The sequence below is a fragment of the Typopeltis vanoorti genome, chromosome 9 (assembly GCF_054136105.1).
Source record: "Typopeltis vanoorti isolate ZY-2024b chromosome 9, IOZ_Tvanoo_1.0, whole genome shotgun sequence".
NCBI classification, from domain to species: domain Eukaryota; kingdom Metazoa; phylum Arthropoda; class Arachnida; order Uropygi; family Thelyphonidae; genus Typopeltis; species Typopeltis vanoorti.
In genome coordinates, this window is record NC_143557.1 from 103206553 (window position 1) to 103234001 (window position 27449).

Here is a 27449-nt window from a genome sequence, read left to right on the forward strand (position 1 = left end):
TTAACATTTGAAATCTGTTGGTCTGATTTTCATCTCTGTAAATGGCAAAGAATAATGATAGCCTTTAAAACCACTCCATATGATACCATCAGCAAATGATTCATGAGTTCCGTTAAGAAACAGTCCATTTAAATTGGCAGTGTGACATTTGGAATACCACCATGCTCCCTTAGATACCATTGCACAATTCTTTTCGTGATGATCATTGTCACGATCCCTTGTGGAAAAGAAGTGACCATGATGGCTTCCTAAAGAATCCCCTACAAAATAAAAACCGTTTAATCAATTATTATGGAATAAATCATTTACTAATAAAATTTTAAAAAAATATTTAAAATGTAACTCAAGTACTTACCAGCATTTCCTCTATACCCTTTAACGTTTAGTTTGTATAAATGCTCTTCGCTGTCCACCCAGAATTTATCATAAACAGCATGTCGATTGTTTCCATCCAGATCTTTTAAGTCGACTCTTAAAGAACATGGACGTTGGTTTGTAAGGGTAAACAGTTTATCGAGTCCTGTTAAAATAAATCAAAAACGATTAGGTGGATTTGTGTTTTAAAGGTTCTTCTAAATAATATTAAAAAAATTTAGCTTGTTAATAAAAATCCAGGCAAATCATCTTTATTATGTTTCCTTCTGTATAGCAATTATGGACACATCGAATGTTGACAAAAAAAAATCATGGCTTGGTTAATATGATATACAACTAAGATATAGCAGTGTGTGTGTGTGTGTGTGTGTGTGTGTGTGTGTGTGTGTGTGTGTGTGTGTGTGTGTGTGTGTGTGTGTGTGATAATATATGAAGTATTAGAATATATGATAGCAAATATACAATATAAGTGTTTAAGAGTAATGCAATATAACTGCAGTTTTATTGTTTATCTTTCGAATTTACTGCAACAAGAGTACTCGTATTTTATTCGATTATTTTCCAGTTGTATTTAATATATTTAGCGTATTGCGAAAGATTCATGTAATATACATCTGTTATATTATTCGGTAGACTGGTCCCTCCCCTTCTTTCTTTGCCTCTTTCTCCTCTTCTTGCTCCTTCCCCCTGATGCTATTAGAGTATTCGAGGGCTAGGGGTGAATCTTTCCTATCTTGCTAAGTTATTTCGTCTTATGCAGCCACCGAAGGAGGCAAGCTAGCCTCAATAGGTGCCGGTCCCAAGCCCGGATAAATGGCGAGGGTTGATGTCAGGAAGGGCATCCGTTCGTAAAACTTCACTGCCAGCTCTAGATATGATATGAGTCAAAGAGAAAATGATATAAGGGCTAGGGCGTACCCCTTAAGCGACGCGCAGCCACATTGCCCTACAACTGCGAGAAGTGGACGAGGGCTACCGCATCAAGGACGGGTGCGGTTAAAGAAGCGAGCCCAACAGGTGGAGAGGATGTTGCGAGTAACAACACTGAATGTTGGAAGCATGACTGGAAGGGGAAGAGAGGTGGCAGACATGATGAGGAAGAGGAAGCTGGACATTTTGTGTGTGCAGGAGACAAGGTGGAAGGGGGGAAAGGCAAAGGAATATACTCTTGTGCAAATTACTCTGAAACTGTATTGAATATCTTTCATTACACAACCTGATAACAGTTTTTTGTGGATATTTCACAAATGAGTTTAACTGACTGCTCATATTTTCACTACTTGCTGTAAATTTTTTTTTAATTAAGGCGATTGCAGATTGTTGGATAATTATTGGTTTTTTTTTCTATTTCTTAAAAAAAAGTGAACAAATTATTTTTAGACTAGAAAGAAAATTCTTCAGATACTAATAAATGGAAACCTTCGTGAAAAAAATAACAAAGTAAAAAAAAAATAATAATAATTTTCTGAGTGCATGAGAACCGCGATTTGGCTAAGGTTTTCCTATTTTCTAATTAATTTTTATGTATTTTTACAAGTCCAGAAACCCTAACAAATTCAGACAAAGATGAAATTTTTTTCAAGCCGCCACAGGCCCCTAATAAGCAGGGGGGAAGCCGCTAAACATTAGCGTAAAAATGGTTAGGAACACATCGATATGTCATTGGGGAATCTTGCAAGAACTCACACAATTTACGGACATAATACAAAATACATAGTCTTTGTTTCATCAGCAGTATAATCCAAAATAATCACAACGAATCAAACAGACATTTAAAAAAAAAAAATGATCTATTTCATAGATGTGCATCTTTTTGTTATTGATCACACGACAGAAGTTGGAAATAAAGATATAATTTAAAAACTCCAAACTCATCAGCGAAATTCATTACTGAATGTATCTCTAATGTAACTAAAATTCTCAAGAAAAGTTTAAAAAAATCGACGATAGCACTGGCGTTATTATTTCCGAAACAATGCGAGTGTTAATGCTCAGGGTTACGAGATGGCTGTACTTCCCCCCCTCCTCCATATATGATCTTCTGCGGTCATACAAATCATCGACAGCTCTGAAGTCAGTTCTGCTTGATTACATAAAAAAAATAATAATAAAGTTAGTTAGGCGAAGTAAGTTCCACTTGTTCCCTTTAGGGAACAAAAAAAAGACAATAGTATAGTGCAATGCATTTGTTTTATTTGCTTCTACCAATTAGAAGTAGTTGCCATTTCTAGTTTCGAAAAAAAATAAAAATATTGCATAAGGGTTGAAATTTATGATATTAATATTAATTATAAATATCAATAAACGTTTTAATTATTATGATACATTTATATAGAAATAAATTTGCTATTTTTATTGATAATGACTAAATAGTGTTAGGAATTTTAATATACCTTAATTTTTATCACATAACTTGCATTAAAATAATATTATTTCAATAATATTGTTTAAATTGGCTTTTTAGGACTTCCAGGGTAACAAATGGCAATGCTGTAGCCAATGAAGTTTTAACTGAGGCTCGGTTATTGCCGTTACCCAGCCATGACTAGAGCTTTTTAGCTCAATAACACTCCATCCACACAGATTTACTTCATTCAGATGACGGGATAAAGAGTCAAGGACTCAGTCCATCGCCCAGTTCTTTTAAGAACTATTGTTTAAATTAAATATTAATTTTTTTTCCCTTTCTTCGTTTAGTTTTAGATCTCTGAGATATAAATTTCCGGTATTTTATATCATGTGTTTCAGATCGCTGAGATTTTTTTCTATTCTGTAAGAATTCTAGAAAACCTATAATGCAACGATATTATGTAAACGTAATTCGTTGAGTTCGAAGTTTAGCGGTGTTGATGTTTTTACATGCTTAGAGGGGGGAGTGCAGTTATCAGAGTGACCAGTCCGGTGGCAGCGCCCATGAAATTACGAAAAATATCTATTAGGTGAACTACCCTTTTTCGAATAGCATCAGTCATTTTATGAAAGTTTTTAATGCATCCCCCCGAAGATGAGTAGAATTTTCTAAAGTGGCCGAATTTGTATAATGTAAGCAATTGGAAATTGTACAGATGAAGAATAGTATGGGATACTCCGGCTGTAGCAGTGGAAAGAATAAGTCAGGTGAGAGACAATCATTGCCAGGAAAGTGAAAGTAGACTATGAAAGAAGTTAGCTGAACAGCCGGAAGAAATCTGGGAGAACTCTTTCGCTGTGTGAAAGAATTACACATAATAGTAGAATAACCTTAGTAAATACGGATAGCACCAAAGTGCTGAATGCGCTGGAAATAGCCGTTATTATGTAATCTTGATAAGGTATAAATCTCTGACAGATCCGTTACTTCCGCTGAAGCTGGAATGGATCTGCACGAAACGATAGACGTGGAAGAAGCAAAGATGCTAAAATATTGCAAGAGTTGATGTTAACACAGTCGGTTTTCATGAGTTATCGGCACTCGTGTTTAGGGAATATGATGGAGAATTAGCTGTGTCCCTAATGGTTGTTTAACTTGAGTCTCAACATGAACATGATTCGTGATGAGTTGAAGGATGCATATGCAAAATAGGCTTGTGACATGGATTAGAGAGTGGTTATCTGACACGTATCAAACAGTGATGTATGGTGGAGCTAAATCTAAGAGAATGAGAGTGGCCAGTGGACTACAACAGGGTTCTATCCTTGGACTACAACAGGGTTCTATCCTTGGACCACTTCTGTTTAACTTGTATATTAATAACACTCGGAATGGTCTTGATGGAAACATTCAATTATACGCTGATGATACTAAGCTGGATCAGGTGGTAAGTGACATTTCAGATACAGAATTCTTGCAGACTGACCTGAACAGATTGATTCTACGCGCAAAGATCGAGTATCAGTTTAACGTTGTGCAAAGTTATGCATTTTAGGTTGAAGCCATTGCAGACTGAGGATTTGCTGTAAGTAGTTGATGAAGCTGGAGACTTAGAAGTAATAGTGGACAGGTGAGTTAAAATTTAGAGAACAGCTTGCCAGGATGATTAAGATATCACACTGAATAACTGCAATGTTGAAAACAACACTCACTTGTAGAAATATGAACGTTACACTCTCACTTTACAAAGATAAGACCACTTATAGACTACTGTTTAGATATGGTAACCCAGGTTCCACGGAAATGAGAAGGCTGTCCAGCACCGACTAACCAAAATCATATCTGGCTTGTAGAACCTTCCATAAGAAGATAGATTAAAGGAGTGCGGTCTTCAAAGTTTGAGAAATAGAAGGAGGAGAGAAGATATAACAGAAGCATCCAAGCTAGTAAGGGATTCTTACAGTCTAGATGCAGGAGAAAGTTTGCAGCTCATGGCATGTGAGGATAGAACTCGATAATGTTATCCCTGGGTGTGGTCAGGAAGACTGAGATCCAGGTGCTTTTCATGGCATTTAGTGAAGAAGTGGAATAAGCTGTCATTTAGTTAGTTATTTATGACTGCAGTCAGAGATTGATGATGTTGAGAAGGTGATGTTTAGAGACCGCCTATAATCTCGAGAGATTATAGGCGGTCTCTAAAGGAAAACTATTGCCTGAAAATTGTGGCACGCAATACTGTGCAATGATCTGATACTGAACTTCCTGTTGATGTGGTAGTAATGAGGATGATTAACACAGATCATCAATGAGGGGGGGGTTAGAGATAATCTCTTCATCTAAAGCTCCTCCTAACACTTTATTAGTGAGATATATATATTATCGATAAGCATTATGTCATGCTTATTACATTAGTAGAAATTCTTTAATTATATTACTAACTTTTTATCACTTTGGGTAATTAGCCTAGGACATTAACTTATCTTACCTTGTGCTTATATTCGGAATACCCCAAATTCTTTCAGAGACAGTAATGAAGTAAACGATACTAACGCTTGTAACCATAACAAAATCATGCTGATTCATTAAATAGCTACATCACAAAGAAATAATCGATCAGTGTCAGTTAAGTTCACCATTTACTGTAACACAAGTTTAGAGTAGTTACGTTTATAATAATGCATTGCTAATCATAACATAATCATATACAGGTTAAGTAATTCACTGCTTGGTAATGGGAATTATTTTACTTTTGTAATTCCATTTTTATTTCAGAGTATTAACTCTCACCTGCGAGTATTATACAAGAGATGTATGTATATACGTAATGGATATACATAAATGTAAATATTTACATAGATATCTTAAGCGGTATATGTTTACTACTGTATCACTATAACTCATCTTTCAATCTTCTTGTCACTCGCTCTCTCTCTCTCTCTTTACTTTACTTCAGTTGACTTTTGCTCAAGAAAGAATAAACGATGATTTAAAGTGATGAAGCATTAGTCACTATACTATTGTGATATGCATACAACCTTCGGATGTCTTTTAAGATCTCTATGTTCCTGTCTAGCTATAATATGAATCAAAATACTCCACCCATTATTCCACTGTTATTTTTAAACTTCGTGTCTAAGTTTAAATCTTTTGGTAATGTTTATTTACCTAGCCAAAAATCTTCCTCTAGAAGTCCAAATCCTTCTTTATATTCTTGCCATTCCTTATAGAAGTAATCTGCAGCTCTTCCAAAATTACCTCTGCGTTGTATTACCTAAAATGATATCAGAATCACATATAGTAACCCAATATCTCCGTTTTAAAATAATTCCATAAAATATGTATTAAAACTATACACTATATATTTTTCAAAATTATATAAAAATCACTGTATAATAAATAGTATCGTAATAACTTATTCAAAACTGCACAGACAGAAACAAACGAGTTCAGATGAAGTCAAAATAATGAGATTTATATAAAAACATACACCGGAAGTCAAGAATTACGTAAGCAATAAAAATAACATTATTAATAATGCAACAGTGTTGCTTGTGCGCAGAGAATACACACACACACACAAAGTGGTCAATATAGCAGCATTTTCCAAACTTTATATAGCTGGGAATTTTTTTTTTTCTGCCTCAATATGTTTTGCATATCATCACATATACGTCTTATATTGAATGCTGCCTATTGTAGTTTTCGGACCTAGAAAAAGCCTACTGGTTATATATAAATAAAGTGATAAATATCAGCAATGCTATTTAGCTGTTTTCCGATAATTTTCAAAACAATCAGAGCATATTTCTAGAAATCGAATACAAGTTGGTTGATTTATAGTTTATTGGCACAACAGAGAAGAGGTCATACTGCGCTATCTAATACAAGAGCTTGCAGTTCGCTACATTAATCTATGAGTTTATCACGTGATCGTTTTGTGCGATTAATAATGAAAACGTTTCGGAAGCAACTAATAAGATAATCGTAAATAATTTTTTATGTGAAATTTTGAAAAATTTCAGAAGAAAATAAATAAATATGAAAAAGAAAGTCACCAACAGTTTTTCGATATTCAGAATCAAACTGGCAACAACAGAAAAAAAGCTACTGATCTCCAGTTTGTTAAATTGCAATATTAAACTTTACAAAGAAAGGACGGGTAATTCTGGTAGTACACCATAAAATTTGCTGACATACTCGTAATGTGTCTCCACACACACACACACACACACACACACACGAACGTCTAATTAATCGATGACTGGTCTGCCAACAGATGAGAATGCGAGTTAGCTGAAGAGTCCAATTTCCAGATCGAATACCTCGGTTCATTTTACGCGACATTTGCATTCTGCATTTTTATATAGTTAATGGACAGTTGCCACTGTCCATTAACCGTCCATGTTGAAACTTTCTACGTTTTAAAATTAACTTGGCTTTAACTATTAACTATGATTCCAAATATCACCCTACTGAGTCACTATTGCATATTTTATTTATTTTTTTAGTCCCCTTTTCCTAGTTCCCGAAGCTAATTATCGTGAAATTATTTGTTTAACTGTATTAACCTCTTTATTATCGCTTCTTCGGAAATAACCGTGCCTTTATTAGCAGTCACAAGGAGAAATTGATCGAACAGTATATTTTACTTCAATGGAACATGAGTTAGCGTTACATACGATGATAATCACAAGTGCTTTCTCAAAAAAAAAAAAAAAAAAAAAAGAATCGCATTTTTCTCCCGATAAAAACAAACAAACTAGCCGTAGAACATATCAGGATATTCTCATTTCATGCTTTGGTGTGATGCTAAACAACAACGACACTCTCTGACCTGCATTCGTTATATTGTCATTTTTACTCAATTTGTTTCATTTACATATTCATACTTTGAAATATTAATAGAAAATTTAACTAGGTTATTTAGTTATGAATTTAACATCAATATCACTGCAGATTAATAATAATAATAATAATAATAATAATAATAATAATAATAATAATAATAATAATAATAACTCTTTTAGAACTCTATGTGCTAAAAGGTATCAAGCAATCCTTACATCGAAAGAACACTGCTTTTGATACTTCAAATTACTTTCAATTGCATGGAAAAATCAATGAAATAATGAAACAAAAAATGCAGCCGCTTTAAACCTTCTGCTATTTTGCTAAAAGTCATGTACTCTAATAAATTCATATCTTGATTATATATTACTAATGCATCTATTATTTTTTACATAAATATTAGTAATATTTTGTGATTATACAAAGCATACCGTATATAATTGGATATTATAAATACACACATTATGTATTTGTATAACTAGAATTAGTAATGCTTTGTGGTATTGAATTGACCGTGACCAGTGCTGATCATATTGCACCCGCATCACCTGTTGAATTATATGATATTATTAAAAAACTTAAGAACAATAAAGCTCCTGGACCAGACAGCATCTCAAACAGGGTGATCAAGCTGCTGCCTCGAAAAGCTATAGTGCATCTGACCAGTATAATAAATGCAATCTTAAGACTTCACTATTTTCCTTCCACCTGGAAACTGGCTGATGTGATTCCTATACATAAGCCAGGCAAAGACCCACACTTACCGCAGAATTATCGTCCAATCAGTCTCATCTCCAACCTGGGTAAGATTGCAGAGAAGGTCATCCTCTCACGACTCCAAACCTCAATAAATGACCTAAACATCCTCCCTAAAGAACAGTTTGGTTTTCGGCAACACCATAGTACTACCCAGCAAATCCATAGAATTGTGGAATATATCATCACCAGCTACAACTGGCGCCAGTACACAGGAGCTGTTTTCCTAGACCTATCTAAAGCATTTGATAAAATCTGGCATTTTGGACTCCTGCACAAACTTATCTCAGCCGGCATCTCACTAAAAATGGTTCATCTAATCCGTTCATATCTTCAGAATAGAACAATGCAAGTTAAAATTAACGGTTCTATATCGTCCCAGCGCCATATCTTTGCTGGAGTGCCACAGGGATCTCTACTGGCTCCATTGCTGTTTTCTGTATACATGTCAGACATCCCTCACAATCCGATGACTTCCATTTTAGCGCTGTATGCGGACGATACGGCAATACTAACCAGATCCCTCAGACCCCACTTCGTTACTAGAAAGCTTCAAGAAAACATTCTAAAGCTGGAGGGTTGGTTCTCTAGGTGGAGATTGGAAGTCAACCCCCTGAAAAGCTCAGCGGTTCTTTTCTCAAAAAGGCCAATGTCTCCTGCAGGAGATGTGTTACTATTCAATACTAAAATTCCCTGGCAGACAGAAACAAATTACCTGGGTGTAATTCTCGACAAAAAGCTATCTTTCAACCAACATATCAAGTCTGCATGTGCAAAAGCATCTAAAGCCATAGCTCAGATTTACCCGCTAATTAATAGAAATAGCAAGCTCAGCAACAGAATCAAATTGCAACTTTACCAGATGACGATTCGTCCCATAATCACCTATGCCTCTCCAGCCTGGAGCCACACCTCTAACGCTAACATTATCAAGATTCAGCGTGTGCAGAACAAGTGCTTGAGAATGATTCTGAACGCCCCGTGGTATGTTAGAAACAGCCAGCTCCATAGAGACACAAATATTCCATATATTCTCTCTTATCTACAATCCTTAGCTTCCAAGTTTTTTCTAAAGACGTCCACACACCCCAATGATTTGATTCAACAAGCTGCAGCATATGAGCCAACGGACATATTCAAATATAGAAGACCAAAAACTATATTAGCCTCCTATAACGATGCATAATCTCCATGCCCATTCAGGGCGAGCAAACTGCTCGTAAATTTTACCCTCACTGTAACCACGACAGATAGCGGGGAATATGAAAAGCATCTTGCTTCACCCTTAAAGACATAAATGTCAATTGTCAATGTCAATTGACCGTGAGAGGATCTCGGGGTGCCGGATTGAATCAATCGGCCGTGAGATGCGGTGATTGATTTGAGTTCGCTCTCTTAAGGTTTTTGCCTTAAGGGAGCAATTTGAGTCTCCGAGGAAAGTGTTCTCCGTCACTGCCCGGTGAGGGGCTTTGTCGGTGAATGATGAATGATTTTCTTCGGAATTTGAGCGGTTCTGCTCGGTGGTGGGGGGCGCCCGTCACTGAGTGGAACCAACGCTGAGATATGGACGGTCTTTCGCCCACTATGGAGTGACCTAGAGATCGTCCGATTTTTTGAGATTTCACCTTTACTTAAACAGTCCGTGAGATGCGGTGATTGATTCACTCAATCCAATACCCTTGGAGGGTAATGGATGGCAATGCTATAGCCAATGAAGTTCTAACTGAGGCTCGGCTATTGCTGTTACCCTCTTGCCATGATCAGCGCTTTAATAGCTCAATAACACCTTATCCCTACACTGTCCTCTACAGATAACGGGGAAGATGAAAAGCATTCTTGCTTCGCCCCTTTAAGCCAGTCCTTATAAGGATAAGGACATTGACCGTGAGATGATACTTGGAGGGTAATGGATAGCAATGCTGTAGCCAATGAAGTTCTGCGGGTCGGCTATTGCTGTTACCCTCCTGCCATGATCCGAGCTTTAATAGCTCAATAACGACTTATCTCTACACTGTCTTCTACAGATAACGGAGAAGATGAAAAGCATTCTTGCTTCGCCCCTTTAAGCTAGTCCTTATAAGGACAATTGACCGTGAGATGCGGTGATTAATACCCTTGGAGGGTAACGGATGGCAATGCTGTAGCCAATGAAGTTTTAACTGAGGCTCGGCTATTGCTGTTACCCTCCTGCCATGATCCGAGCTTTAATAGCTTAATAACGCCTTATCCTTAAACTGCCTTCTACAGATAACAGGGAAGATAAAAAGCATTCTTGCTTCGCCCCTTTAAGCCAGTCCTTATAAGGACGCAGTTGATGGTACGACATGAACCAATGTAGCTCATGCATGTCGTAAGAGGCGACTAAAATTGGTATCCTGGGAGAGTAATGGATGGCAATGCTGTAGCCTATGAAGTTCTAACTGAGGCTCGGCTATTGCTGTTATCCTCCTGCCGTGATCAGAGCTTTATATAGCTCAATAACACCTAATCCCTACACTCTTCTACAGATAACGGGGAACATGAAAAGCATTCTTGCTTCGCCCCTTTAAGCCAGTCCTTATAAGGACGCAATTGATATTGTACACTGCAATTGTTATAGTTTAACTCTTTTTTTATGTGTATTGCACAAATACTCCAATTAAAAATGGTGCTGTTAAAACAAATAATAATAATAATACGTGGTATGAAAACTAGTTTATTGAATGGGTTCGTGTGCTGCAATGCCATCTGTCGTTGGTTAGGTGTAGATAGCACTGTGTCATATCATTCACAGAAAGCATCATAACAATACAAAGACGTGTGACACGAGCCATGTCCAACGGTACAGTGACGAAGCGAGACAGCGACACCTTTCGCGTGATAGCAATGGCAATTCAAAAATGTCGATAAGTGAAGTCGGATTATGCCTGTTTGAAACTAATCCTAATTACGATCCTCGTAAGTAACAGAACAGTTTATACTGTTGGAATCCTTCTTGATGACACATATACTGTTCCTGAAATGTTTGTTATTTGCTTTTTTTGCCAAAAATATTTTTTATAATGCAATGTTATTTTGATAAATTCAGATTTCGCTCTTCCTATATTTGCACTCTACTGTACATTCTTATTATATCATATTACTGATGTTAAATAACCAATTTTAACTTCGAATTCGAGTCTACCAAATACGTTCGGAATTATTTTATAAAAATCGCAAAAAAAAAAAAAAAAAAAAATTTAATATGTGACATCTCAAAGAGTATTGAGGCTGTCGGGAGACTTTCTCCACTATACAATCCACCATTTACACCAGTGTTTCTTAAACTGGATTCTGAAACTGCGAAAATGTGTAGGGATTCCCCAGAGCATACGAACATCTATGACTTGCATTAGACGTATTTTCTGAGGGGAAAAAACCCTGTGAATAAGGAGAATACTCTTTTATTATTGTTATTATTTATTTATTTATTATTAAAGTGACTTATTTGTACGAAACTTACGTCAGGAAAAAATTACTAAATTTTTAAAATTAGTAATTTTTTTTTAAATAGTAAAAAAACATTTTCAACTAAGTTTTCTAGCCATTATGTGTAGAGTAAAAAATAAATAAACAACAACACTTAGATTTCAAGCGCGTGATAATGCATGTGCTATCAGTTGCAGGAGGATAACTCATCTACAACGATTAGAATTCAAGAAATAATTACAATTTTATTAAACACAGGATTGAGAAATGCTATTTAGAATGGCCTCCCAAAATTGAAATAAGTTTAAGACAATCGTATCTATTGAGGTTAGAATATTTTCTTAGCTAAATTACATTAAAGGTACAAAAACAAAACAAAACAGATTTTTATGTGGGATTTTGAAGTCTTAAAGAATTGTATAAACACTGATCTACACAATACAGCAGCAACTCTCCTTTGTAGTATTTTTAATAATGATATATTTAAAATATATACTTTGCGACCAGAGATGCGAGACCCCTCGACACTTCTGCGCATGGCAGAAGAAGGCGAATCAATTTCTGATAATAGGGTAATCAATGCGCTTTGTGGGATGAGTGTTTATTATTATAAGTTGGAAAATTAGCTTTTTTTTATGAAAATTCTAGTTTTTAAAGTGGTAACTATTTTGCTTGTACAACAATTGGAAAATTTTACGTATAAAGCACGTGATTTCGCATGCTGGTAACGAATTCGTACATCGCCTTAGTCCCGGGGTCGGCAACCTTTTTAGTCGGAAGAGTCAAAAATTACAATTTACAAAATTTCAAAGTTTTTAAAGAGCCACAAAATTTTAAAAAGTTTTTAAAGAGCCACAAGATCTTATTGTCTTCAAGGCATTTTTGCACGGCATTCGCTATATCTTCCCCTCTAGTTTGTCCCGAGAGCGGTAGCAATCCTAGAAGTTCTTCTTTTGGACCTTGGGAAGACATATACCTGACAAAAAGGGCAACTTGTGCCGTGTCTTTTATGTCGCAAGACTCATCTATAGCAAGTGATAAGGCAGAAGAAGGTTGAATATCTTCCACCTGCAAATATGTTACATTTGAAGACATTTTAGCTATTCTATCTTGTACTGTTTTAGCGGATACGAGAAGCTGGGCATAATGAAATATAATTTATCAAAAAACATTTTACAACGATATTTCCCAATTAAAAATACCTACCTAAATAAAATAATTCTCTAATAATTTAATTATTAAAATAAATAATTTAGACACGAAACACTGTTTGTCTCACTCTCTCACGTACTAATTGACTATAAGTACATAGTTTCGTCGCATCTGTGGTCGCCTCCCGTGTGCGGTGATCGCTGACTAGCACGAACGGACTTGTCAGAACGTGTTTATCACGGCGCAGTCTGCACATTTTAATTTTTTTTTTTAATTTTGGCAAATATTAGATACTTAGTTTACGAGTAAAGGTGTTATGCCCAGCTATGCCGAAATCAATGAAAATTGCCAAACATATAAACTTCCGAGAGCTTCCGACGGACTGACGACAGTGACGATGCGTGTCACGGGGGAGGGGTGCGGTGAAAAGCGAGTACAAGTGGCTGAGAGATAGAATCGGTGCCTAATCCTCGTTAATCGATTCAGAACGATTTTTAAATTTTTTTTTTGATAAAATAAATAATATTTGCGTATGGAACTAAAGAGCCGCAGCTTCACATCCAAAGAGCAGCATGTGGCTCGCGAGCCGCAGGTTGCCGACCCCTGCCTTAGTCCTTTCAATCTTTCAACATGAAACTGACTCTTCTTGGCAATCAGCCAGCCTGGGTTCTAGCATCTGTGATCGGACAGTAGTATCATTGTTATCTATCTATATCAGGGATGGCCACAACGTGGCTCGCGAGCCGCATGCGGCTCGTGTCCAAGCGTCACGCGGCTCTTCACGCTCTACAAGGAAAAAATAAACAAAAAGAAAAGAGAAGACAACAAAAAAGAGGAACAAAATAAAAAAAAAAGAACAGAGAGAAAAAAACAGGATTAATAAAAATTAATGCAATAAAAAAAAGTTTAATTCAATACATATTAAATGAAGTTTATTTTGAACAATTTGAATAATTTTAAAGTCGAAACACAATAATTTTAGTTACTTATTTACAGTTCTCACAAGCTCGTTTCAACCTCGCCATGCTCACACTCACCTACTCCCTTACCATCGCAGCAGTCAAAGGTTGGGGCTCTTCTAAGTCTTACCGGAATTATTTTGGCTCCAAAAGGGTGCGTAGTTGGTGTGGGCCACCCCTGGACTTACGTCCGTTCGAGTTACGTCCTTTGAAAGATACGTCTGTGATCTCATAAGGGAATAAATAACATTTTCGGCTATACTTTCGAACAAGACGCAAGCGAACGTAAGGTCAAGCATGCACAGTGGCAACAACGCTTTCAGCGGCAACCTCCCTCGGCAGTTGGCACGTGTCTTCAACAGTTCCTCTGTTGATTTTGTGTTTGATAAATGGGTTCTTTGTGTATTTATCGTTAAATATTTCGCGATGTTTTGTGCAACATGGGCCTCCTACACACACAATCATTAATCTCAGTGAAGAATCACAGAAAGAGAGGCGAGCAATTGATCTTGAAACGAAGTTGCAAATTATAATTCAACATGAAGCTGGTAAGCCCCTCAGTATGATCGCACATGGCTTCGGATGGTCTCATTCTACAGCGACGACCATTTTGAAAAATAAGGAAAAATCATAGAGGCTGTGAAAGGATCTGCTTCCATTAAATTGACGATAGTGACGAAGCAACGACAAGGTCCTATCGGTGATATGGAAAAGCTACTTGCATCATGGATGGAGGACCTGAACCAAACGTGCATATCCCCTTAGTACTGTGACCATAACCGCTAAGGCACTAAGTCTCTTCAACATGTTGAAGGACAAAGCAGAACCCGATTATAACTACGAATTCAACGCTTCTTCCGATTGATTCATAAGATTCAAACAGCGTTTTGCACTGCATAATGTGAAAATGTAGGGAGCATCTGTAAGTGCGGATGAGAAGTCTCCAAGGAGTTTGTAAAGAAATTGGATAAAATTATTACTGGGGACAAATTATTTGGCACAGTAAATATTTAATATGGATGAGACGTCCTTGTTTCGAAAAAAAATGCCCGAGCGGACATACATCCACAAAAAGCTAAAATTTATATCTAGTTTCAAAACCCTTAATGCCCATATTGCGATTATGTTATAGATAATGTCACTGGATATAAACTGAAATCATTTGTTATATGGCACAGTGAGTATCCACGAGCCTTCAAAAACATTAGGAAGCATACTCCCAGTTCATTATCTGTGCAATAAGAAGTCATGGATGACTCAAAAATTATTTGAGGATGCCTTAATCAACTTTTATGCGAGTGAAATAAAAAGCTATTGCGTGAAAGAAAATGTAGAATTTAAAAATTTATTATTTAAATTAAGGGGATATTGTTTGGTAACTCGTATAGCAGAGTATAAGTTCTTTTCGCTATACACTTTGGTATTAAACTTGGTCTAGCTACTCACTGATGAAGCCTCAAAAAAAGGCTGAAACCGGTCTGGGTAGTGACCTCCCACCATAATGTAATAACAGCATACATTTCCTAGGAAATGTGTTTTTACATTATGGAAAATACCTAAGAATGCGATCAGAACTTTACCGACTTTGCTGCGAGATTTCCGGTATTGCACTACGTGCTAGGGTCACTTGCATTTAGCGGACGCTAGTGGTCGCCGATACTTTATAGTTCACTATACTCGGCAAGAAACTCTCTGATTCCAATCTTTGAGTTTCTTATTCGGTTTTAAAACAATGTGGGATTTAATATCCCCTTAATTTAAAGAATGTTTTTGTTGCCGAAATGAAGCTTATTAGCTCTTTATATTTAAGTAAAAATTTATTAATTCTAAATAATGCTCCAGGTCATCCGCCTTAGCGGTGATCTTCACCAAGTTCAAAGTCATGCTTCTCCCTCCAAACACTACTTCATTGATCCAATCGATGGATCAGGGAGTTCTTGCAGTGTTTAAGGCTTATTATCTACAGAGAATTTTTTTCCAAGCCATTTCAGCAACTGAAGAAAATGACCAGACTCTCATGCAATTCTGGAAAACATTCAATATTTTTCATGCTATTAAAAGGCCATTGACTTAAAACAATGATAAAAATATCTAATTTTGTTGTAACACTTTATTTTCCGAAAAGAAACTGAAACTAATTTGGTCTATCATAATAAATTCACTACGCATGTACCTTGAACTCCTGGTGGCAATAATGCTCATTATTTTGAACATTTGTAACTCCCTTCTGTCAGTTCGCGGTAGTAATAAGACCTCCAAAGCACATCTACGAAACCAGACAGATAGCAAAACAAATTAAATGAAAGTGTAATCCCTTATTATTAATAGATACAGAATTGTCTATTTATTATTTTCGATTGGTTCAATTAACTAGAAAACTGATCTTTTACTAAGTGATGATTGTGAAAAACTCGGTTTAGTGTAAAAAAAATTTTGTTGCTTAAATGATAAATTTATAAACAAAAGATTGTTTACCTGTCGAGAGGTAAAGTAAAGAATAAAGAAATTTTTTGAATGATGGGCAAAGCAGATATGTATCATGTCTATAACAAGACAGTCAAAGACCAAATAAAAAAATAACACCTAAATAGCTATTAAAGCTATGATCATGGCAAGAGGGTAACATCAACAGCCGAGCTTAAGTTAGAACTTCATTGGCTACAATGAAGTTCTAACTAAGACTGTTAACTGTTAACTGATGTGGCTTTGATGGATATCAGTCCCGTGGACTCTGATCACTTCATCGCTATGAATGATTCTCGGTTTAAAGGAAGAAAGTTTTGAGCACTTGGCTCGCCCTATTTAGGGCTGTGTTGAAAGATTTCAATCAGTGATCAGGGCCGCCTTTGGACGTTTATGTTTCCATCTGTCTTTTTCATCGTAATCTGATGACTCACGAATGAGCAGGTTGGGATGGAGTGATGCTTGAGTAAAGTACTTGGTTGCTATCTGGAGAAGAAATGTAGGTATGTCTGGCAGGTTTCCGTCTTGATGGAGGCATTTAATTTGGATTATTTGTAATTTTTTGATGTTGCTAGGAGAGGTGCGGCTCCACGCTGGTGAACCATAGGTCAGTATGGGTCTGATGATTGCCTTGTATATTCTTAATTTGTTTTCTGGGCTGACTTTGCTTCTACGGTTGAGTAAGGGGTAGAGTTGAACAATTGCTGAGTTTGCTTTGTTGCAGGCATGAGAGATGTGAGCGTTAAAGTTGAGGCGGCTGTCTAGTTGAATACCTAAATATTTGGTGCTGGATTTCCATGGAATAGTTGTGTTGAAAAGTTTGACTTCTCCGTATTGTGATGCCTTCCGTCTTGTGAAAAGAATGGCAATACTTTTGTCAGCATTCACAGATATTCTCCATTTCCTGAGATATCTTTCCAGGTTTGCTGCTGTGGTCTGCAAGCGCTGTGTAGCTAAGTACTGCCTGAGAGATCTACTCAAAATTGCCATATCAACCGCATAGTAAACTGTGGTGGTTGACGTCGTGATAGGAGCGTCAGCAACGAAGATGTTAAAAAGCAGTGGGGAGAGCAACGAGCCTTGAGGAACACCTACAGTGATTATTTTCAAAGAGGATTTGAGTCCTCTCAACTTGACCTGAAATTTCCGGTTTTTTAGAAAGGAATCGATAAGTTTGATAAGGTAGAGCGGAACTTTGGCCATAAATAATTTATAGATGAGGCCTTTGTGCCAAACCTTGTCAAAGGCGTTTGCTACATCCAGAAAAACAGCACCTGTATGTTGTCTCCAATTGAATCCAGTAGTGATAAATTCAACCAGTCCGTGAACTTGATGTGTAGTACCGTGTCCGGTTCTAAACCCAAACTGCTCCTTCGGTACTGTGTTGTTATTATTCACCACATCCTGAAGTCGATTGAGGACGATTTTTTCTGCAACCTTTCCCAAGCATGAAAGGAGACTGATGGGGTCTGTAACTTTGCGGCAACTGAGCTGCTTTTCCCGGCTTATGAATGAGAACTATATCTGCTTGTTTCCATTGGGTTGGAAAATAGTTTAGTCTGAGCATTGCATTTATGATTGCTACCACGTGCATGACAGCTTTGTGCGGAAGGGCCTTGATTGTTTTGTTGTTAATTTCATCTGGGCCAGGGTTTTTTTTGTTGTTGAGCTTCCTCATGATTGCCTAGACCTCTTTAGGTGAAGTGGGACAGATATTTTCGCAGTTGTTAGGCTGTTGGAGCGCAGTACGGACTCGATGGTGAATTTTCTCTATGAAGACCAAATCTGCATGCGCATAATTAGGACTGCACTGAAATTAAAGAGCTTCAGCAATGGCTTCTGCTTTTTCATCGTCCCTATAAACTATACCTCTTTTTCCGTGAATGGAGTGGATGCTGGAACGGTCCATACGGATAGCCTTTGCCAACTTCCACAAGGATTTATCTTCAGTTTTCAGGGAACAAAGTTTTCTTTCCCATTTCAAATTTCTGAAATGGGAAACATTTCAGAAATTTGAAATGGGAAAGAAAACTTTCCCATTTCAAATTTCTTTCCCATTTTTAGTGCATTTCAGAAACAAATTTCTGAAATGCACTAAAAGATCATAGCGAAGTAAGTTTGATTCTCTGTTCAGCTCTTGGCGATCTTAAGGAGACAGTGTGTTATGAAAGTGACGTCTGATTTTATTTTTGTTTTTGATTAAAGCAAGGATTTCTTCTGGAAGTAGGTTTACATGAGCTGGAGTGGAAATAGAAGACGCTGCAGTTAAGCTAGTTTGAATTTTTCTTTCCAGGTTGTTGACTGCTGCATCAATTTCTTCACAAGTGGAGATATTCGGCACTGAATCCATGATAGTGTTGATTGTAGCCTTGAATTTTGTGAAATTAGTAAATGACTGACTGAGAATAAGTTCCGGATCCTCATCCAGTTTTTGAAGTACCGGGTTGTGGTCCGAACTGAGGTTGTTAACTACTTGCAGCTGGAATTGATCAGATGTGTTTTTGAATATGGCTATATCTAATACATCTGGCCTGCCATGTGATCCATAGTGCGTTGGTTCAATCGGGCCTGCGATGATAATATTTCTCAGCCTAGAAAAATTGTGAAGGATTTTTCCGTTATAATTGTAACACCTGCTATTCCATAAGGGATGTTTTGAGTTTAGATCACCTGCTACTATTGTTGCTCAGTAGTGTCAAGCAACTGAGAAAGATCAGAGGATAACAGAGTTCTGCCTGGAGGGTTATAAACAGAATATTTTTTTATGTTGCCTGCATTAATGGTGTAAATTTCTATGCCAGTTTTTTCCAGATTAGTTGTAGGAATCTTTTTTATCTCATTATAACGGATGTTTTTCTTGATAAAGATTGCAGTACCTCCACCTCTGGCATTAGGTCTGTCGTTTCTAATTAACGAGTAATTTCTTAGTTTGGGCGTAATTTCTTAGTTTTCTCACATGGCCGCAGATGGGTCTCATTAACTAACATGATATCAATTTTGTAGTGGGTAACAAATTCATGGAGTTCTAGAATGTTGTTGCTGAGTCCATTAGCATTCCAAAATGCAACCTGTATAGAATTTATTGTGATGGCCGAATTATCCATTAATCAACGAGAATATGACTTGGGTATTTTTGAGAAATCTATTTGTGTCATCCTGGTTTGGATTTGATTTGCTGAAATCTGATAGCATTTCTCCCAAAGTGGCAGCAAGCATTGCAGCAGAGTTTTGGCTGCTTAGTGTGGATTCTGCTGGTTTGTTGCATGAGGAAACTACAGAGGCATATGATTTATCAGGTGTAATATTCCGCACTTTAATTTCCGATTTAAGGTGTGTGACTCGCTTCTGAGTGGGCGGGGTTACTACCTCCCTAGTCCTTGTCAAGTTAGATGGGTGGAGTGAACAGCCCTTGTAATTAACTGGATGTGGGCCGCCATAATTGGCACACTTAGCAGGAGTGGTTCTTGGTTTGTGTGCGAGGGATGATTATTTCCGCACTTCACACATTTGTATTCCGCCCTACAGAGTTTCTGCGCATGCCCATACTTTTGGCAGCGGTGGCATTGACCAGCTGAAGTCTTCCTTCTGAGAGGTTCGGTCTTGATGATTAAGCTGCAAACTATTTTAAGGTAGTAAATTTCTTTATGGTCTTTACTGATCGCGACCAAGTATCGCGCATGTACCGAGCAGACAAACGTCCTATGCCTGGGACGTTTGTCTGCTCGGTACATGCGCGATATCTTAATCGGCTCAAGGCCTTGTGATCTGAGGTCAGTAGCTATTTCTTCGGCTGGTATGGTCTCAGCCAGCCCTCTGATTACCACCTTTAAATTTTTTTCGCTTTTAGGCTGAAACGTATGATATGGGACTTTTAGTTCATCCATGAGTCTAGTGAGCTGGCGGTAGTCCGAAATTCCTTCTGGTTGAATTCAGATTCCTTCATCTGTACCCATTGATGGTGTAAATTTGATGTTTGCGTTCTTCATCGTCGCTGTAATTGAAGACCATTTTTCTTTTGTTCTTAAAATTACAGGTGGAATCCTCTCTTTGGGTTTTGCCCTGGAGTCAGTCTCTATTCTTTCTTTCATCAGGTTGTGCTGTTAAGTCCATTGGAGTTGTTTTTTCCAAGGGTTGATGTACTATTTCAGGATCTGCTGCTGGCGAACCCTTCTTACGCTTCTTTCTGCTGACAACCTGATATAAGTCCATTGGAGTTGTTTTTTCCAAGGGTTGATATTATAAGTCCATTGAAGTTATTTCCAAGGGTTGATGTATTATTTTTCCAAGGGTTGATATTATATATTATAAGTCCATTTAAGTTGTTTTTTCCAAGGGTTGATGTATTATATTATATATTACATAAGTCCATTGGAGTTGTTTTTTCCAAGGGTTGATGTATTATTTCAGGATCTGCAGCTGGCGAACCCTTCTTACGCTTCTTTCTGCTGACAACCTGATAGAGTTATATATATTATAATATATATAACTCTGTAGAGTTATATATATTATAAGTCCATTGAAGTTGTTTTTTCCAAGGGTTGATGTATTATTTCAGGATCTGCAGCTGGCGAACCCTTCTTACGCTTCTTTCTGCTGACAACCAGATAGAGTTATATATATTATAAGTCCATTGAAGTTGTTTTTTCCAAGGGTTGATGTATTATTTCAGGATCTGCAGCTGGCGAACCCTTCTTACGCTTCTTTCTGCTGACAACCAGATAGAGTTATATATATTATAAGTCCATTGAAGTTGTTTTTTCCAAGGGTTGATGTATTATTTCAGGATCTGCAGCTGGCGAACCCTTCTTACGCTTCTTTCTGCTGACAACCTGATAGAGTTATATATATTATAATATATATAACTCTGTAGAGTTATATATATTATAAGTCCATTGAAGTTGTTTTTTCCAAGGGTTGATGTATTATATTATATATTATATTATAAGTCCATTGAAGTTGTTTTTTCCAAGGGTTTTTGTATTATTATAATATAAGTCCATTGAAGTTGTTTTTTCCAAGGGTTGATGTATTATTATATTGTAAGTCCATTGAAGTTGTTTTTTCCAAGGGTTTTTGTATTATTATATTATAAGTCCATTGAAGTTGTTTTTTCCGAGGGTTGATGTATTATTTCAGGATCTGCTGCTGGCGAACCCTTCTTACGCTTCTTTCTGCTGACAACCTGATAGTCTGAAGAGTTATATAACATCTATATCTGAATTCACTAGGGGCTGGTCGTTAACCGGTCCTCCAACTAAGTTCTTATAAGAACTGGGCGATGGACTGAGTCCTTGACTCTTTATCCCGTCATCTGAATGAAATAAATCTGTGTAGATGGAGTGTTATTGAGCTAAAAAGCTCTAGTCATGGCTGGGTAACGGCAATAGCCGAGCCTCAGTTAAAACTTCATTGGCTACAGGATTGAAATTTGTTACCCTGGAAGTCCTAAAAAGGACTTTTCTCGGTGGATCACATGTCCCTCCAACTAAGAAAAAAAACTTTAATTTCTTGTATATATTCTATACATTTTTTGTTATGGTGTATCATTACATTTCACATTTAATATATAATGACTACAATTATATAATATTAGTTCTAAGCTAAACAAATATGGAAATCTAAATAATCATAAAATGTGCTAAAAATCATAAAAAAATGTGTTCAGTCTTATTAACAAAAAACAAATCAAATAAAAATGTTATACAATTTTAAGAAGTATTTTACTATTCCACAACCTAATTTAATTCAAAGCCAATTAAGAATCCATTAACTGACTTTCTATAGGACTGCCAGCACTGCCATCTACCGAATTAATAATCACTTACAGGAATACTTAGTTCTTAGTTGAGAATTTTTTGAAAAAGTGGCATTCGGGGGCAGGGGGGATATATCCTATTGAACCAACAGTACATAAACTTAAAAAAAAAGTTTAGTACATACCGAACGTTTTCAGATTTTTTTTTTTTTTCAATATGATACTTTTGTGTAGTTTAGAAAGTCGATTTTCATAGCACATAATAACACTTTTAAGTTTTTTAAGATTCTTGAGCAAACGTGCAGATATAAAGATATGCAATTAGTTATAAAAATTTGGAATTAATCAGCTAATGCCTTTTTGTTCCCGTAGAAGAAACGGCTCAACAAATGCTACCAATCGGTCGAAAAAAAATCTTACAAAAACTTCCTCTGGTCGGCGATTAGAATCCAACTCGTGATGTTCTCTCTTCGTGTGGTTTGACACTCAGGGTGTGTAAACACTACTTCCACTGAGCAACATAGGTTCCTACTTCAATATTATAAATTTTACAATATTCATTATAAATATCAAACTGATAATTTTAGTTTCTTGTTTACTTCGTCTTAATTCGTAAACAGAGAAAATTCATGTCGACTGCACTTGTTCTATGGCCAAGGGACCGTTATCCTTGATCCATCATTAAGGATAAGAGTAAAGTACAAGCGGTTGGAACTAGTATGCCTATATCAAACTTTCTGTTTTGGCTTACCGTCCATCCTCCTTTTTCGGCTTCCATGTCGCAGAAGGCATCGATACCATCTTGCAGTATTCTACTCTTAGGAAATATTCTGTAAACACCACTCTGGGTGTTACCACATTTCAGTATTTCTTCACAGTCCAGAGGTCTCGGTTGAATACATGCGGCTTCTTTGCTAACGAACTCTGTTAAGAAAAAGATAGAATGAGAGTAAACAGATAGCTTGATGACACTCATAAATGCTATATTTAGTCCTGACATATAATTATTCTCTATTTAATAACATTTAAACTTTTATTGTTTGTTATTTGAATTGTGTTTATAAGAGAAAGATTCAATTATTTTTCGATAACTAAATCCTCATCTTCTGTTATTGGTTGAATAATAAATAAAATAATTAATAATTAATAATAATAAATAGAAAACTTATTACTGTAAAACTTTTTTCTGACACTTTACTACCTACTCTGTTAACAGTTTTATTTAAAATATTGAGATAATATAAACCGCTTATGTTTTTCATTTTTCCTCCAGAAGATGGCAACACTGTATTTCGAACGATGTGGTTCCTGTTCCCCCCCCCCCCACTGAGGAAAAACAAATTTTTTTTTTCACTTTTTGTGTTTCCAGAATATTACACCAGATGGCGTCATTTATCGGCAATAATCCCTTCATAGAAAGATATTCTGATTTTTATATATTACTCTCATAAAAGCGGACATGTGCAGAATCGGTTATTATTATCAGAACCTTGTTCCGTGTTTTGATATTCAGTTGATTTTACATGGTAAGAAAAGAAACATGTGAAAAATAATCTCATCATAAAAAAGGATTGTTTAACCCTCTGGAGCTCGCAGCTGATCTGACAGATACAAGCAAAATGTTTAATATAAATACATGTATCCCTTGCTTATGTTTTTAACGCGGTTTTGCTTAACGCGGCGAGATTAATTGCGGCAATCCCTTGATATACGTGGCAAGAGTTTTGATTAACGCGCCTTTAACCCTGCGGAGCTCGCAGCTGATCTGACAGATACATGCAAAATGTTTAATATTAATATTCTTACACAATTCAGTGTATAGCTTGGAGGTCATGAGTAGCTGTGCATTCATATGTTACGAGTGATATTCCGCACTGTTTTTTGCTGTCAGTTTGGTTTAACACATGTTATGTAAAGGTTTGTAATATTTGACAATAAATTGTATCTGAGAGATACCGCGACCTCCGATGTCAGTATAGTATGGTTTAGTTGTTGTTGTTTTTTATTATTTGTTCAATAATTTCTAGATTGTAACAAATAAATAAACCATCATGTATTTACTGAAATAGAGAGCGAAATAGAGAGCTTGTTTTTATCATACATATCCTCTAGGAGATGTGTTTTACATTTATGGAAAACACTAAGGAAAGTGATCTGGAGCTTACTCCACCTTTACTACGAGTTACCTATAAGGTTGCTTATGCTTACATCCGCCGAAACTTTTAGTTTCTATATTCGGCTATGAAATAATATTGAATCCAATATCCACTTAATTTGTACCATCATGTGTTATATTTGCAGTGTTTTTTCTTTTTGTTTTATTGCATTTTAGCACATACTAGTAATGAATGTATCTCTCAGATATACCGCGACCTACGCTGCAATTTTACCACCGTGAGCTACCATTTACTAGCAATACCATTTTTAAACAGCGATGTTATTTGTTATCACTACATTTAAAGCTAGAATTGTTTCGGCTTTATAAACAGAAAAAGGATTTGATTTAATACTATTTGAATCTGCCATGGTACCGATTGGAATTTGACTTTAAGTTTTATTAGTAAAAAGTACAGTATACGATAATGTAATCCAAATAATTTAAATTATATTTTCTGTATAACGTTGTTTTCTTTACTATAATGATTTTTTCATTTTTTCAAAGAAAAAATAGATATCATCAACACTATGAATTACCCTTAAAGATATTAAAACGGAGAATATTATGGATTCAGCCGTATTTTAAAGCCAAATATAGAAAAAAAGTTTCGAAAATTTACTAAATCACAACCCGTGTTTCTAAATGGAGGGTGAGTATACGTTTATTTACTGAAATGGTTGATTTGGCATTTTTATCAACTGCAGTGCCAAAGTAATGTACATGAAGAACATTGGATTTATCTAGAGGCTTTCCGTAGTCTTCGAATTCCACGCTGCCAAAGATTAATTCGTCTTTGCTACTGCCTTTATTATAAGTGTGGCATAGTTATTACACCAGGAATGGAAGGAAGAGGACGAAGAACAGTGAGGATACTGAGGAAAACATACTACGTCTAAAGGCATCGACGTACTAGCACATAGAGCAGGAGTATCAAACTCAATTGGACTGCGGGCCATTTGCTATAAAAGTGTATATCAAGTGGGCCGAAAAAAATTTTCGACTAAAAAAAACCTTCACTAATTAGAATCGAAGGGAAGGGAAAGAATGAGCATAAATAAATTGGAAACTTAATAACAAAAATTTTATTTATTTGAAGTTATTACAAGACATGTAAAATAATAGTATAATGATTATGACAACTAAAAAAAATAAAGAATATTTTTATTATATTTATATAATATGGTGGGGAGTGGAAAAAGGGAGGCTGGAGGGTGGGGAAATTCTGAGAGAGCATCCTTGGAAGCTGAGAATGAAGACTGCCAAGAAGGGTGTAAGGGCCAGATTTTTCTCTCAGAGGATGGTGCGTGATTGGAATGGATTGCCATTGGATGTTGTGAGTGCAAGCAGTGTGAATGAATTCAAGAATAAGTATGATAGTTGGTGTGTGTGTGGTATGTGGCCTCCCTCGTTGAGTCTCTGACTCCCTGGAGGTCTCTCTTAATAATAATAATAATAATATTACGGGAATGAAAGGCGTTAGCCGAAATTTTTTTATTAATATTTACAATAGATGGCATTTAAACCAAATTAAACCGAAATTAATTTTATTGTTGCTCTGCATTTGAGTTGGTGGGTGCACTCACACACATCTAAATAAAAACACTAGTTTTAATTAGATACTGTGTTTCCGGTGCAACATATGGTTTTGCCCGAGTCTAAACAGCATGGTTAATGTGGGAGGAGACATGTGATTCATTAGTTAGTGCCGTGTTTATCCCACTTCTCTCTAATTGCACTAAAGAAATATATTACACAGGCAGCAAATGTCTCAGTACTTCATTCAGTGGCACAATAAAACTACTTGTTTTCCTTGCATCTGCAGTGGCAGTTGGGGAGTTCATGTTGTGCGGAGATCGAGTTATCGACTTGAAAGTGGTTAAACTTTATTTTCGTGTGCGATGTATATGCAAAACGTTTTTAATTTTTTTTCGTAAAGTAAAATCCGGGGTGCGAGTGATACGCGAGGGCGAGTTATATTCGAGTAAATGCGGTGTTTCTGTTTTATTATAAAAAGCAACCATCCTTTTTTTTTTATCTTTCCTTGAGGCGTCGTGGGCCGCAAGAAATTGCTTTGGGGGCCGCATGTGGTCCACGGGCCGCCAGTTTGACACTCCCTGACATAGATGATTGCAACCGATGAGGTGTTGCCCAAGCAGTGAATGGTCCATCCTGCAAAAATCATCTTTATTCGTACTATTCCAGCTGGTTTGAGTACTTTTTACCAGACGAGCATCATCTTCAGTTGGTATTTTGCTCAGTCATTTCTTCAATATCCACAGAACGAGTTCTCTTGTGTGCTTTTCAGAGATGAGATAATGTTCGCTCGCGATAGTATCCCCAATTATTACAACAATCACACGCGAGCCAATCAGAATCCAAATGCAACTATTCGATCAAGATATCAGCATTAGTTTCTCCAGTGGGACACCATTGGAATTATCAGACACCAGTCAGGAACTTTCAAGCGTCTAAGGATGTCAATGATGAGGCGTTTCAAAGGCTGCATGCTGGCAACGAAAGCTATTTTGAATACTTACTGTTAGATTTGTTCATCAGAATATTGTTTCTTGTAGTTATCACGATTCATGCTTACTTCATATGGTGTATATTGCAGGTTGTCTACGTTTGTGTTTCATCTACAAATGATTGTATCTACGAATAATATCCAACATCGCATGAGATACTGAATTTTCTAAATTTCCGAAACGCGTGATCTCATAGCTTATGCTATTATTCAGAAATAAATAAAAAAAATAAACTCTTCAAAAATAAATTTATTCTTAAGTAATATATTAAATAATCATTTAGATGGTGTTTAACTGAACAAAAGTAAATAAGACTACACCTTTCGCAATAGTATTCATCTGTTCCATGATATTGATGGCAGTGTTTGCTAATACTCCCAGTTTCTGAGACTCACAGGCAAGTGCACTCTTTTCCCCATTGCCATGACTACCGACAATGAGACTTAGCATTCCAATCGCAACTATCAGTTTTCTGAACATTTGAGGAATTCTTCTTCTTTGTATCTTGTCGATGAAACTGTTTTAAAAGAAGACCAAGATAATTTTTGATTCCTACTATGAACAGTAAAAGTTAGCTAATGTCATAAATTAACTAATTTGCTGTTCACTTATGAGAGAGAAACTTAAAATTAAATTATATATATTTCGATAAATGTCTTCC

General features: G+C 36.4%; 1 protein-coding gene across 1 annotated transcript; it reads right to left on the minus strand.

Moving 5' to 3' along the window:
* LOC150103355 (techylectin-5A-like) lies at positions 1-27238 on the minus strand. Its single transcript, XM_090398454.1, has 5 exons — positions 27109-27238; positions 22857-23029; positions 5891-5996; positions 356-520; positions 1-260 (listed from the first exon to the last, which is right to left on the minus strand). The coding sequence occupies exons 1-5, from the start codon at positions 27236-27238 to the stop codon at positions 1-3; spliced, it is 834 nt and encodes a 277-aa protein (XP_090254580.1).
* Between the last annotated feature and the right edge of the window lie 211 nt (positions 27239-27449).